Source organism: Rhopalosiphum maidis, chromosome 2 (genome assembly GCF_003676215.2).
Source record: "Rhopalosiphum maidis isolate BTI-1 chromosome 2, ASM367621v3, whole genome shotgun sequence".
Taxonomy (NCBI): Eukaryota; Metazoa; Arthropoda; class Insecta; order Hemiptera; family Aphididae; genus Rhopalosiphum; species Rhopalosiphum maidis.
Window position 1 is genome coordinate 12,525,225 of NC_040878.1, and position 16,487 is coordinate 12,541,711.

At 28.2% G+C, this 16,487-nt stretch overlaps 1 protein-coding gene across 1 annotated transcript in view; it reads left to right on the top strand.

The window, feature by feature from the left end:
- The first annotated feature begins 5,696 nt into the window (after nucleotides 1–5,696).
- LOC113552291 (dopamine receptor 1-like) overlaps nucleotides 5,697–16,487 on the top strand; it is a 198,486-nt gene continuing 187,695 nt past the window's right edge. Inside the window, 1 exon segment of the mRNA XM_026955094.1 lies at nucleotides 5,697–6,053. Within this exon segment, the coding sequence (XP_026810895.1) occupies nucleotides 6,030–6,053 (24 nt within the window). The 5' untranslated portion in view covers nucleotides 5,697–6,029.

The window sequence follows — 16,487 nt, forward strand, 5'->3', positions numbered from 1 at the left end:
GATTTTTAAAATATTTTAACTATACATTTTTTTACTTCAGTAATTATTATGCCATATCGCCCATATCTTGATAATTTAGAAATCCATCTATACTTATTATTTTATTAATAAGTACATTATAATAATATTTTTGTTAAATTACATCTTTAATTTTGTTTCGAAAAAATGTTGGAAAAAAACTTTATCTCATAACGAACTTTTAAGAGTGATAACTGAGAAAAATACTTTGATATAGTAGGTCAACACTGACTACAGTATGCATTACTTAAAAGCTTAATCCAAACATTATTTTGCCCTAAGTAATGAAGACATTTTGAGTTTATTTAGGAGAAACTTGATTGGTACATATGGATCATGGATAATTATCGTAAGTTACAACATTATGCTATATATGTGTTCAGTGTTGATTAATTGTTCATTCTTACATTCTCGTGTATGAGAATATAGTATGTTTTATTATATATTTATTTTTGTTTACAGTGTTTACTCTACCTATGTGTATAAATAGTAGGTAGCTACTTTATTTTTAATTTTCTTGTAAAAAAAAAAAAATATTTTTATTTTTATTTTTCTTCTACTTATACGAATATACGATATTTTTGTATGTAAATAAAGTTGTAATTGTGTTTAATTCAATCGTGAACACTATTTAGATGGTTCGATGCTTATTGAGTTTATATTGTATGCATAATCAAATATTTATTACAATAATCGTAGTAAATAATTGTAAGCTGTAGTACATATGCTTGAATATTATATTTTATAATAAACTATACAATTTTTTAATTTAAATATTGACTAATTTGACCATCCACATATTATGTTGTTTCCGGTTCTTCGTCTTATAAACGTATAATATGCCATGATTTTAGTTCAGTAGTTTTAATTTGTGTTATAAATTTCAATATTAGAGTGAATTGATTTATTATCAAACTTAAAGGTAAAAATATTAACTGTTTTTATGTATTTTTAATGTTTTAATGGTATTTTAATTTTTAAACAAGTTATTAGTATATAAAATATTATAATTTATAGTTAACATTTTTTTTAACTCGTTTGAAAATTAAAATATCGTTAAAACCTCAAAAGGAAATACTTATAATGTTCTTAACTTTTAGTTTGATAATAGATCAATTAACTCTAATATTAAAGCACATCATACACTGGAACTGCTGAACACAAATTTGTTATGTTGGAGGTTTGCAATTTTGTAAGACGGAGATAATACATGCGATAATGCTGGGTACGATGGTCTTCGTTAAAACTAGTATTATTTTCAATAACATCTGACTTAATATTTTTTTTTTAAATGTAATATAACTGACTAAAAATGTAGGAATTATCGTAATATATATGCACAGTTGATTCTCAGTTACCCCGAACCTTGATAACTCGAAATTCTCGATATATCGAATAAATAAAATTCCCCTTCAAATAACAAAAACACTTAACACCAGGCATGTCAAGTTCAAAATATCAAGTGGACCAAATATATTGAATAGTTTACTACGCGGGTCATATATAAACTTTAACGAAAAAAAAATGTATACCAAATATACAATTCTCTAAGAATCTAAGATAGTGTTGTGACACGACAGTAATATTTTATTATTATTTTATTTTTGTCTATTAACATTAATAGTCGCAGGCTGCAAAAAAAAAAAAAATGAAATGAGGGCCGCGTGTTTGACTTAACATTTAAAAATAATATTGTTTTTATATATGTACTACCTCAATTTTTTCTCATCCACAGTTAGTATAAAAAACAGTTTATTACCACGATTATTTTTTGCTTATGATTTGATTTGTAAAATCCTACCGGTTGACGAAAAAAGGTAAAAATTACTTTTCATCGATTATTGTACACAATTTAACTTCGACATTTAATGTTATTCAAGACTCAACTGTAATGTTTCCTTCAAAAACTGCGTTTGTATTACAATCATCGAATAAAGCATAATTAATAATTTTAAAATATTTTACCGAGAAGAAATGGTAAAAAAATGTTCTATCGTCTATAATTATTAATGATAGCAATATTATAATATAATTGTTTTACAAAATCAGGGTTTAGAACTTTGACAGAAAATAAACCTTACGAACCAAACATTTTGAATGATAATAGCAATAAACGGGATCAACAATATATGAGGCAATAAAACCTTACGAAGTACACACTTTTAAATCACACATTAATTTCGATGAATATTTGGATATATGAGGATAATGCGGGCTGAAGATATTATCTCTGATACTAGAATTCGAAGACCCATAAATACAGTCTACCTTAACGAGTACCGAATCGAAACTTGTATAAAAAACATTACTTAAATAGTCAAACATATTGATAGAAATGGAGGTATGGAAAATTAATTTAAACCACTCGGTTGTTTAGAGAACATAATATCGATACAACGATGACAATGTATTAAGTAAACAAATACAATTATTCTTATACAGATTTTTAAATAAAATAGGTACTATGAAAAATATTTAATAATAATAAAGTATTTATGTACGATTACGTATTTTTTTTAATGAATTTTAACAGTTCGAAATTTTTTATCATCCCTGTGAACTTCGAGTTACTGAGAGTCGACTGTACATAAATAATGTTTAGTACTCTTCTATTTTATAATATTGCTCACGAAGTAATGAACGCTTCTCATGAAAAAAAAGAAAAACTTAATTTAAAAATGACAGATTTAGACATTGTAAAGCTTATTATAGATTTAATATAGAAAAATATAAATAAAACTAATAATTGAGTGTCTTTTTAATAAAACAAGATAATTACGTACATATTAAAAAAGTACCTATTAAATATTATTAGCTTTGTATATTAATAAATAGGTAATATTATAAGGTCTATGGTTAAAATTTAGAGACCGCGAATCGCGATTCACATTATAGGTTGTGGATATATTCTCGAGCATGTATATTTTAACCTCGATATTTTCTGTCGTGCGTCGTCGTCTATAGCCAATCTGAAACGCGGTCGATGTCGAGCCTTTTATTTGTGTCTGTCATGCCAGTGGTGTATTTAGACAGAGTTTTTTTTGTTGATTGGGATGGTTTTTAAATAAACAATTTGGATGACCAAAAATATACATCTCATAAGACACTATAATTCTTCCTAAAAATTTTGGCGAGGGTATCCCCCCTCCGTTAGTACACCACTGCGTTATGCCGTTTTATGATCGTTCAAGTTCAAACTGTTATCGTTCCGTCGTCCGCGAGCGTGTATTAAGCGATGCAACGTAATTTTAGTGGAACGAACCTTGTACGTATATTTGAGAGCCTCATCATTTCCGGTCTGACAAAACGCATCGCCCGTTTCCCGATTACGAGCTGAGAGCTGCGCGTCAAGACAAGATGTACATCTGACACCAATATTATTCACAGATCCCTTGCAGGAGTTATTACAACCGTTGTTTTCATATACGCATCTGCTACGACCGTTATTAGTGTTTTTTAGAATTGATTGTACTTACTACGTAGTACAATATAAAATTGAGTGAGCATAAGTATCCGGGTAAATTTGTTACATTTAAGTAAAATTTTGGTAAAATAGTATACGCTTTATGATGATTTCAAAGATTATGTGTAAACGTAAAGTATTGTTATTTGTCGTGGTTTATCGTCGATTCGTTTATTGCATTTAATAGGTACCTTTATGGTACATAACAGCGCTGGGTATATCGTATAAAATAGGATTTAATACATTTTTAATTTAAGTACAAAAAGTACACAATAACTCCGTTTTTATGTAAAAAGGTATTATTATTATTACAGAAACCTTGATGAATTAAACGTTTAGAAAAATATATCGGTACTCACATTAACGTCCGCCGTTATCATAAAAAAAATAACACTATAACGACCAACGGTTATGTCACTATACCTGACTGTACTTACTGTGTAGTATGCACTTACTGCAGTATTCCAGTGTGTAGTTAAGCTTTAGGTGAACGATGGCCTTTGTCATACGTCAATTCTAACAGTGCAATCAATGCGTTATTGTCATTAATGAATACATATAATTTCGAAAGTATAGAAATAATTAAATTTAAATAAATTCATGGTCCAATAAGTATGTATATTCATAACTTATTATTTCTAACGCTTCGAAAATTATTTAAGATGATTGGGGATTAAAACAATAACTATATTATGTTAAATAGTATTTTACTATAATATTTATAGTTTTAATAATTTATTATTAGACAAGTCTAAATATGTTAAAATTAAAAAATAACGATCGTGGCGATCACCACTCCTTACACACCCTTTAAATACGCTTCTGGTTATTGCGATGGTGACACACGTCGTCGTCGTGATTAATTCGTATACATTACCTGTTTAATAAAATTAAGAAGAGCGAGAAATATCGTTTTTTCCCCATCGCTTAGTCGAGCCCTTATATATATATGATTCAGTAGGTAATCATAATATGTCACACACTCACACAGTAATCGCGTTTCGCGTAGTTCGTTTTGCATTCACATCGATACCAATAGCAATTGGTTAGGTTAGGTTGGCTAACTTTGGTTTTTTGACTATAACAGTATATCGAAAAACAAATAAATAAAACGCGAGACGTTTAATATCAAAGTTATATACTTGGGGGTGGTGATGGGCCGTTTGCAGCGGAAAAATCTCTTCCGAGGCGGCAATTGTATTCGTAAAAAAAAAAAAAAAAACTCCAACGGAAAAGCAATAAATACGAATTCCATCGTGAGGTCATGTGCTATGGGAACGTTATAATAACAATATTTCGACTGCGGCTGGAACAGCGAAAGGCCGTCGCAAGAAACAGGCGGTATGCGCATCACACGACTCGCGTTGATTTTTCGATCGCGTCAAGAATATTACCAGTACACTGTACTGTAATGAATTCTAGAAGGAAAAAAGTAGGAATAACATTTTGTAGAACTGAAACTAGTAATACAACACAAAAACGTATTGTTGTTCGTGTTATGCGCATACAGGGTTACTCGGAGGCTGAAATGACGCTGTTCGGAAAATATATAAAAATAGACTTTTAACAAAAAAAAAGCTTATTAAAATTGTTTATATTATGTATACAGAAAAAGCGATAAGTCTTCTAATGAAACGAAAAAAAAAATCCCGGTAACAAAAAAAATTAAAATTTTACCCGTTATTTTGCAGCGCACATAATAATTGATTATATACGAAAAATAAAGGGTGGTGGGGGGGTGCTCGTCGTGGATGTATAGACGCGCGCGAACGATGAGAAAATAGTTGATTTCCAATTTTTCAAAACGTGTCGTGTTACCTCGAAAAGCGTTTCATTAATTTCCCTCGGCTCGGCAACCCACCGCACTGGCCGCCGATAACAATAAACCAACGGGGGGAAAAATGGTTACTGTCCATACCCCCAGAATTCAAATTCGTTGGATCGCGGTGCGCCGGAGGAGGGGTGCGCGCGTGTGCCCGCAACGGAACGACGCCGCCGCCAGATCGTCTACCGGTCCGCCACCGACGCCGACGCCGCCGCCGACGACGACGACGACGACGACGACGACAACGACGCCGCGGCCGCCGCAGAAGCACGACAGTGAAGCACAAAGTTTCGGGCCGCGTACAAGGCGTGCACGTTGCCGTCATTCGCTGCCGCTGCCGCCGCCGCCGCCGCCGCCGCCGCTGCCGTAATCACCGTCGTCACCGGCCACTTGCTCCGTCGTCGTATTTTCGCGCCCGCCGACGCTGTTTCCGGCGGTCCGCTGCACCCGTCACACCGCACAACGGTCTCGCCGCCACGCACCGTCTCCGGCACCGCCGTCACGCCATTTCTTAGCGCCCCGCAACAGGTATCCGTCGCGCGCCAAACATACCCATCGCCGCCGCCGCCGCCTAGTCCGTTTCCGCGCCCGCACATGGTACGCCGCTCGACCGTCCAGCACCCGACGGGTCACGTGCACGCGCGCCGACGATGACGTGCTAATGACTGGATGTCACGCGAATCGCTCAGCACGCCGCCGTCGCGTTCAACCCCGTCCGACTAAATGGAAGTGTACGTCTTGTTACAGGTACGAATATACATGTATATAGTGACGGACACAGTATATATATATACCGCGATGACTGTGAGCTGTGATGTAATATTAATATATTATAACGCAGCGCTTTCGTTTCGTCATCGCGTATATATACGACCGGTCGAGTACCGTCGTAATTGGCGGATTTATGATTTTATTAGTTTTTTTTTTTTTTTTTGGGGGGGGGCACGATGAAAATCTCCCTTCGGACTGTGCCTTGATGAGATTTGCCAAATATCACCTCTACTTAAAGTGGTCATCTAGCGAATAAACGGAACGGGGATTCTTCGGGAAAAAATATTTCCATAAAAACGTTAAAAAAAAATACTAAAAAATAATGTCAAAATGTATTTATTTATTTTTTTAATTATTATTAAAAACTATTGATAGTGCATCAGGTATTACAAAAATATCAATACTTAAAATTAAAAAGGGTCTGGAGGAATGATCTATCATCCTGGTTACGCTTCGTAATCACCCCACTGCCTGCCGGTAGAGAACATACATCAAAATATTATCACGATGACAACTCACTGCGGTGGTCGACGGTCGTTTCACGATGTCCGCGAAGACGTGTATTATTGGGTTATTGTAATATTTGATCGCAAGCGGGCGAGACCGACCGACCGTATCACGTATTCCAAGAGTTGTGTCAATAATAATAATAATAATAATAATAATAATAGCCCGACCCTCATTCGCGTGTTGCATCTATGTGGTAAATATATAATATATATAATATCTCAGTAGCGGAGATTGGTTCACGTCTGGTTGTCGTCAATATAGAGCGGCGTTTGGGTAACTATATTCCAAGTTTTTGTTTAGCAATGTATACATATTATGCACCTATATTATAACAGTGGGATATATTTTAATAATACGTTATAAAAAAATAATAAAATAATCTCAATTATGTTCTAAATATTGTTTTTACTAAATTGATTTAGGTAGGCGTCCAATCATTATAAAACCGATTTGCTTAGTTATACTAAAATCGAAATATTATGGTGTTTGACAACAACGAGTATAATAACAGAAATAAAATGCAGTTTTTCATAGGATTATAAATGTTTTTATCATGTCGTTTAAAAAATTAATGTTTACATACATAATATAATTGAGATACCTGTAATAGCTATAAGAAGTAAACGATAGTATTTACTATATAATCTTAATGATACTTTGTAAGTTGCACTTTTAGAAACACATTTCAGAAAGCTTGAGTAAAGTTTTTCGACGTGTTTGATGTGTGTAATTTGTTATTAAAGTGTACAGTAATATAACACTAAATTATTTCCACATATTTTTATTTAAAATTAACAACAACAAAAACAAAAATTAATGTATATAATAATTAATTAATTATTTTCTACCGATACTTATTATTATAATTTATAATTACGTATACATGGCATACTATATTCTACGCATCTATTTAATAATAACACTAATAACTTTTCGTCAATATTGAACCTATAGAATTAAACTGTTTAGTATTTTATCGACCAAATTATTAAAATTAGAATAAAGAAGTTTTTAACGTTAAATTAATCAATGAATGGATTCCTATAAAAAATTAACTTTTTATTATTTTTCATAATATATTTTTTGTTTATATCGGATAGCATGCAATAAAATTGATTATTGTAGAACAATTTATTTTGAACAGTTTTAGGAGCATTTAAAATTATTATAATATTATTGTTTGTAATTTGTAACCATCACTGGTGATTTATAAGTATTTTTCCAATTAATTTAAAAGTAGATAGATAAGTATACTTCAATCAAATTGAATTATAAAAAAAAATCAATTAATGCAATTTTACTTTATACCTATTTATGCATAATATCAAGTTGGTATATAAAAGCAATTTTTGTTTTTGAAACACTACAAACTAATAAATATTTATTAATAGTATCTCTAGAATGACTGAAAAACAATTAAGATAAAATATTTTAGTATACCGTGTGTATATGTTTACGGTTTAGTGCTCCGTTGTGTTTTTCACTATATGTTCATTTTGTATTTGGTGTAGGGCGGCGAGTAATGTGTTAAATACTTGATTCTCCACATAAATATAAATATATCAAGGAAAACCGCTGCATAGAACATAGTATTAAAGCGTAACGCCTGAAACAACACATAACTACGAAAAGAAAAAAAATAGTATAGATGTCAGAATATAGTTTTGAAAATTTACACTGACGATCTATAATAAAATTCCACATCAAAATTTATCGTTATTCGCCGGAGCAGACAAGGGTTATTTTTTTCTACCACCAGTGTTTGTACATGTATGCATGTATTGTTATTATCGAAAAAGCGCGTCATAACGATTTATGAACTCTACGCCGTTCAGTGTATTATTTTTTTTTTGGATCTGTACATTTTTAGGGTAGAAAAAAAATATTAAAACCACGAATTCATAATAATATACTCCACTAGTAATCTATACAAGATTAAAATGTAAAGAATTCGCGGGAATGCCGAATTACCTCAATAAGGACAAGACGAAAACCAAACAAAATATTTCGCCCTCGTAAATGTCAATTTCAAACCCAAGTTTTATTGCGTTTGTAAGACATTCAGTTTGTATGTAACATAAAAAAAAAAAATCGAATCTATTCTATTCGTGTGCAAATTATTTTTTCGCACGTCTACCGACGCGCGACGTGGAACTATACGGTAATGGATCACATTATCAAAAACGACGTTGTACATTAGAGCCACACAGACATGAACTTTGTGTTATAGAAGAGTGAGTAAGGAAAAATATTATTTACGAATCCCATTTCAAAATATTCGTTTTACTCTGATCATATAATAATAATAATAATATTATCATGGTTTGAAAAATCAGTTAAAAAAACAAATTCATTCGAATTTTTAAATTTTAATAAAACACTGTCATTAGTGTCCAATATCTTAGTGGTTAACATATTGTTGTAACGTTAATTTATCGAATAACCTGGTTAATTTGATATTTTAAAAATACAATTTAAATTATAGAATTTAGTAAAAAAAAATATTTTTTAACAATGTGTCTTCAACTTATTTTTGGTACATTATTGTTTTATTGGTACTAACAGAACTGAATTAAAAATTAAAATGTCGGAGGTGTAAATAATAATGTGAGTACTAAAAATCTCGACTTTCATAATATTTTAGTTCAAGTTCTTAATCTTACTTGTTGGAAAAATGTTAAGTGTAATAATTAAAAAAAAACAAATTTTTAAGTATAACTGAAAAAATTGTCAGGTATAATTTAACAAAACATTAATATTAGAGATGGATAGTCTTTTATATTATCAATATTTCTTTTTCACCTTAAGTTTAATCTTATTTTTAAAATCATTTTTAGAAATTAAACATTATTGTTCAGGGTGTAAGTTTTTTTTAAAAACTCTATTGGAGAGATGTCAGTATGTGTTTTTAAAAATAAAAATATGATCGTTGTCGAACATTATAATAATAGGGAAAACATTTAATAGCCAATTATATGAATCTGGAATTGAAAAAAATTGTATTGTAAAAGTATACACTAACATTAACTGTAAAATACAAAAAAACCTACATTTTTTTTTACTTTACGTATAGTATCTAAATTGTAAAAAAATTGCCAAATTTTAACTATCTATTAAATTAATTTTGAATACACAAAAAAGTTGGTTAGTCGTTATTCAATAGCTTTAATAATTTTAAAATACAAACCAATTAATCATGAATTTATAAGTTTGTGGAATAGTATTTTTTAATTTATATAAATTAATAAAATTATGATAATTATGTATTTCAATACATTCAAAACAATTTCAACTATAATTTTACATAGTTATAATTTATAATACTTACATAAACATCCTAAAATAAAACTGTGCTAATAAAATATCTTAAGATTGTTATTTGTTAAATACAATTTTGGGACATAAGCAAGCAATTGAATAATCTAATATTATAGTTGTTTTTAAACGATTTGTCACAACTTTTACTTTTAGTATTAAATGCAAATGATTAATGAACATTAGTTTAATCAAATATATATCATGCGTATAACTACATCAAATGTACAAACGTGACTTGTTAAGGCGAATTTATCACTGTGGCAAACAATCATAGTTTTGATTAAATTATTTAGATCAGCTATCTCTGTGTAATATCTATTTTGTTATTAATTACAACTTATAATAAATTTCAATATACCAAGTTACTTTAAAAAGTTTAAAAATTATGGTTGATGATGGATCGATTAAAATATTATTAAGTATTATTTATTCAAACAAGACAGTATAATATTTTAAATTTTATTCGTTTTTAAATTCAATTATCTGCTTTTGGTTTTCATTTTTAGAAATATTTTAGAATTTATGATATATTTTAACTACAAAAGAAAAATATGTAATAAAATACAAAACTAAATTTTTTTTTGTTTCGAACTCAATGGTTTTTATTTTTTTATTTTTGATAGATTATTTTAGGTATTATTCAAATAAATACAATTGTATATCTATGACAGATTAAGAATATTTAACAATAATTCGATAACAAAATATAGATTGAATGATCTTTGAGCTTTTATTAATTTTCATGTAATAGGTATTTTATGATTATGTTTATATATTAAGTTTTATTGTTTTATTATTATTATTATTTCTCTATAATTGTTTATATTTTATTTCTAATGTTAAAAAATGTATTTATCTATTATTGTATACTAACTCTAAATTTGTTGACTAAGACAGGAAAAATGTTTAGTATGATATATATATAAAAAAAAAAAAAATTAAAGTTTTAAAACAATTGTATTAATTGGGTAGGCAGGTATACCTACTATAATATGTAAAATTAGGATAGGACAGTTAGTACAATTAGGACTGAATCATTAATTAATTAAAGACATCGAGTAAAGTTTACTGTTAAAATATCTGCTAAGTTATATTCCACGTTGATGATAACAAAACGACTATTGATAATAGCTAGTTATGTTGTATTAAAATGCAAATTTTTCTAGGTAGGTAAATGTAAGTTGTTTCTTAAAATAAAAAGTAAATTTGATTAGTTGTAATAAAAATCAATCGTTTATAAGATTTTTTAATAGCAGCGATTATGTCTGAAATAATGCAAAATCCACAATGGAAAAAGAAAATATTTTTTCAAGTTTAGTCTTTCATTAATTTAGTTGCAAATCTTAATTTTACGTCTAGGTTTATACTTTTATTTGTCGTATATTGAAATTATCATATAATTCTAAAAATAATACGACTAGATTCTAAAATCATATTTTTTTACGTTAAAATTGTTTAATCATTTATTCAAATATGTATACTACGATATGTGTTTAGCCAAATTCAACTTAAAAATAAGTAGGAATTGATTAAAACTTTGGCAAATTCAAGTCTTTATATCAATAATTCAAACACTATAAAATGTTCTGTAGAAAATTAAATGAAGATATTCGTTGACATTTCCCATAGCTCACTTACTTTGTTTAATTTATTCATTATCTGATCCCAATTCTTAGAGTATAGTATCTGTCGAAATCGATTAATGGCCATTATTTGGATTTCAATATAATTTTGACGATTTTTTCTCAATAGCACTTAAAAATGATATTAAATGTATAAGATTATTTATAATCGTTACATATTCTAATATGATCAAATGAATGTAAAACTATGTACTTTTGTATAAACTATCGAACGAAAATTATATTTTACCCAACTAACTATAGTTAATTTTTTTCTTTTTAATAATATAATATATAAAGCATACAATTATATATTTATTGTCTTATATTTGCTTATAATAACATTAAATAAATAAAAATATAAACTGAAATAATCGTTAACACATATTTGTATTATACATGTTATAATAATAACCTAGAACAGTAATTTCTATAATAGTTAATCATGGATCATGAATTACTACACAGAGTTCGATTTTATGTAATCCTTGAAAAACGGATATTGGAAATACACATTTATGCATTCCATATAACAGTTGTGTTGATAAATAATTAGACTTTAACAGATAGGATAGAAAATAACATCGAATTCAGTACTGTAAATTGAAAGCTTTTTGAAATGTAGTTTCATTGTTAATTTGAATAAAAATCACTGTCGATATATTGGTTCACGAAATTAAATTAAATTTCAATAGTTCGTATATATTGGGGGAGTAGGTAAATTAATTTAGATTACATGAATGTGTTGAATAAACTAAAAATTATATTTACTGATTAGAAAATGGTCATTATTAAATATTTTATTTAGAATCTACAAATTGTATTATAATAATTAACAACTAATATAGGGGTTCTTTCAATTTAGTTGAACACAGAAAACTGGATAAAGATTTTTAGAAAACTCACCCTTATCAACCTTCTTTCAAATATTCTTTTTTCCACGTTATGTGTCCAGGGTGGAACCACCGATAGAGACTCTGCTGACTCCCTACATAAGAATTGTGGACATTTAAGAGTCCATGGATAATAGTTTAAGAACCATTGAACTAATTAACAATAAAAAATATAAATTGTTGTACACTGATATTTACATATTTATTTTAGCATTATATATTTAAAAAAAATTTAGTTGAATTAATTAGATACTAAGTATTCAAAAAATGTTTTCATAATATGCCCTTCATTATCCAATAAATTACCTAAAGCCATTCTTGAACAATATTTTTGTTTTATTTCGGTACTTTTATTTTGTACCACCATTGATTCATCCATTTTTCCAGTATCTCTTAAGATGTACAATGTTCTTATGTTTTTATAAAGTATAATATATTATATTTATTTTCATAATTAAAATGACGATTGCACGGCGATCTGGATAGGCAATTTAGCTACACCACTATACGTTACTTATTTTATTACATTAAATAGTTATACTGTGTTTATTATTAACAGTATCAAAGTACACTCAATTTCAATAACCAGGCTAGCCTCTAGCATAAAAAAAAAAAAAATGCCACGCACTCGAATCGAGGTACGTCTAAACCATAGTGTTCCGGGACTTGTTTAGTATAATATCATTAAGTGCACGGTATGGATGTTTAATGTATATAATGAATATCATACTACAGAGACCTATAGCTAGTGTTCGGCACACTCCATCCGTCTTCCTTCACTCGATTCATCACAGGGCAGTGGTATATATACAAACACATTAATGATGAAACGTTGACGATTTTGAAGAAACGATTCCGAGGGGAGACAAGCAATTATATAGCCATTAAAAACATTATAATATATCACGCATAATAAAAATAATTTAAGATAAATACGTAAAATTTATCGAATATATTATAATATGTAGTTCGTTCATAAAATACGTTTGTTTAATTCATTACAAAATATTAAAAATAACTAACGCATTTTAAATATTGTACAGTATTTAATCACTCAGCTGTAAATTTTACTGTTTAAGACACGTCTTAACCATTACGGCCTTACTACTTTTTAATGCACCATGTTTAAAGTCTCTAATTTAAGTTTTGTGAGTAGATACGCTACGCATTTGTTTGTATTGTTTTACGTCATAAAATCGTTGACCTGTGAGATCAGTAGTAAATTTAAGAAAATAATCACACGATTCAATACCAAACGAATGAGAGACGACGAGGAATAACGACGATGATGATTCGTTTTTCGGCGAAAAATCTCATAAATTGAACGGAACATTGTCGTGATGTAGTCACAACGTTCAAGCTTGGAACTTTTCGGGACATTTTCTTCCAATTTAATTTATCAACATGATTAAAACTTTTTCGTCATAAGATTGATTAACAGTTTGACCTGTTGGAACAAATTTATTATAAACTAAGCTTTTAATATCAAACAAACGAAAAAGTATTGTTTTCACGTTTGAAACCAACTTTCTCGAGTTTTTCGGATTTTGGTGAAGTTATCGATTTCAATTGCGATTACCATTGTTTAAATGTCATTACCATTGTCCCAAGTTTCATTAATCGTAATAAGAATAACATATTATTTAGTCAAAGTATTTTTTGCATATATATATATTTTAATGTTAAAAACTAATTATCAATGTGTCTTCTGTCCTTCATTCAACAATTTTATAATTATTTTCTCACAGATTTTTGTCTAGAACTCTATTTAAATAATTATTTGTTTTCAAAATAAAAAATGATTACATTCCCTATAGTTAGATCCCTAATTGTCATTGTTGTATCGAATACAGTGATATATCATGAATGTGCGAGGAAAGTTGAACTAAAAATTGTATGCTACTTTCAACATCATACTATACTGTACAGTATCCGTGCAATCGTGAATATTAAATTGCATTAAAAATTTAAAATTCAAGTCTAAAACTAACTCAGATAAAATTAATTCAACAAGTTATTAAGGTTAGGTGCTTTTAAATGTATGTAATAAAAAAATGAAAAAATAAATAATAATAACAATTTATTAAACACCTAAGTAATTATAAGTAATATGCTTGTATAACTATTATTAACAATATATGTATATAATATAATGTTACATGAAAATCAACAAGCTATAATAAATAATTTGAAGTGGATTTTATTTATTTTTAAATAAAAAAAAAGGGACGTTTAAAGTGTAAACGTCGCATTCGTATTATGTTATTATTAGTTATTACAAACTTTGTATCCATTTAACAAAATAGAATCTTCTTCGTGTAGTTACACAATACATTAAAATATACAATTTAATTTAAATGTATGCATGGGAAGTTATATTAAAATATTTTACTTTTTATGAATTATTTTTTTTATTTTCTCGCATAATATTGTTTAAATCAATTCTTCGAGCCAACTATCTATATTTTTAGTTATTTACGAGCAAAAACTAAGTACCATCTTACTAAAATATAACTAATAACTACAGAATTAGGTAAATTATATGTATACATAATAGGTATTGTCGATTCTATGTGATATCAATTTTACCATTAAACTAAAAATGAATTATTCATTGGTATACATTATAAAGTTTTGTTAAGTCAATATCATTATTCCATCTTCACATGAAGTATTTCCTCTATTCTGTTCACTTTTTCAATTTAATGAAAATTCCAACTCACGAGAATTCAAATTTACCGCACACCTTTCGGAAGTGAATTGGTGTATTTCTGAATTCAAACAGAGGCATTTTATTAAACGTCGTATACGATTACTATGCGAAATGTAGTTGAACACATAATTTAGTATTTTAATATTATGCCGGCTGCAAGTAACGCCTTCAGAACCACCTACCGAAAGAATTAACGACCAATTTTAAATATTCTCAATTTCTTATACGTTGAAAATCGCTACTAATAAAATAACATTAGTATAGCTCATAAGATTTTATTGTTATTATCTTTATGTATGTTTTAAAATTATTATCAAATTTTGCAATAGTTTAACGAGATTAAAAAAAAAATGATGTTTGAACTATGTACCATTCTGTTTTAAAAAAAATAGTATAAATGTTTTTTAGTTGAAAAAACATGTTGATTTTATTGAAGAGGATTTTTTTTAATAACATTAGTAAAATTCAATTAAAATATGTTTTTGTTGGTATTTCCATCGGAGTAACTATTTTTTTTTTTTATACATATAGGTGAAAAAAAAATGCTAAATGAACCTTTTATGAACCGAATATGTATCATATTCAATGAAGTATAGAATTATAAGATTATAATAATATAATATATTGATAATCATTTTATGTTCACGTATTTTAATAATACATACTTAGGTTTATATTTGTGTGACAGTATTATTTTTCTATTATTTTCCAATTTAGTTGAGGTATTTAACGATTTATTTTATAAATTATCTTTTTACAGTTGATTACTTTTAAGCATAATATTTGACGTGATTAAAAAAAAAATAATTGAGACTATTAGAGAAAAGTTTTATTCAAATACAATATGCTTAAAATCGTTAACCTTTCGTTAGGCATTTTGATTTGCTTTTTACAAGTACTCTAGATAAAATTTCAAGTTTATGTTTTGTTTCATTGTAGCAGTTAAATGGTATTCTATTGACACTTTAATGGTTATATATCTAGTATGCTGATATATACCTCATTATATACCTTCATTCTTTCATTTACATATTCATTGATCTTTCCTATTGTTTTATCTCAGTTACAAATGGAATTGTATCGCAAAAGTAATTTATTTTTAACATCTTAATTTACCTTTCTATAATTCGACACATTAAAAAATATTTAAAAAGTTTTTTCATGACTCAAAAGTAAAGCTAAAAAATTATTGATAGAAAGTATCAAAAATATATTTGATTATAATCTTATACAATTTATATACTTAATTGTATAAAAATAAATATACTTATTCTTCACAAACCACTTCATTATTGTCTGCGTAGGTATTATATTATTATACATTATTTTATTATGTATTCCATGCTCTTAGAGA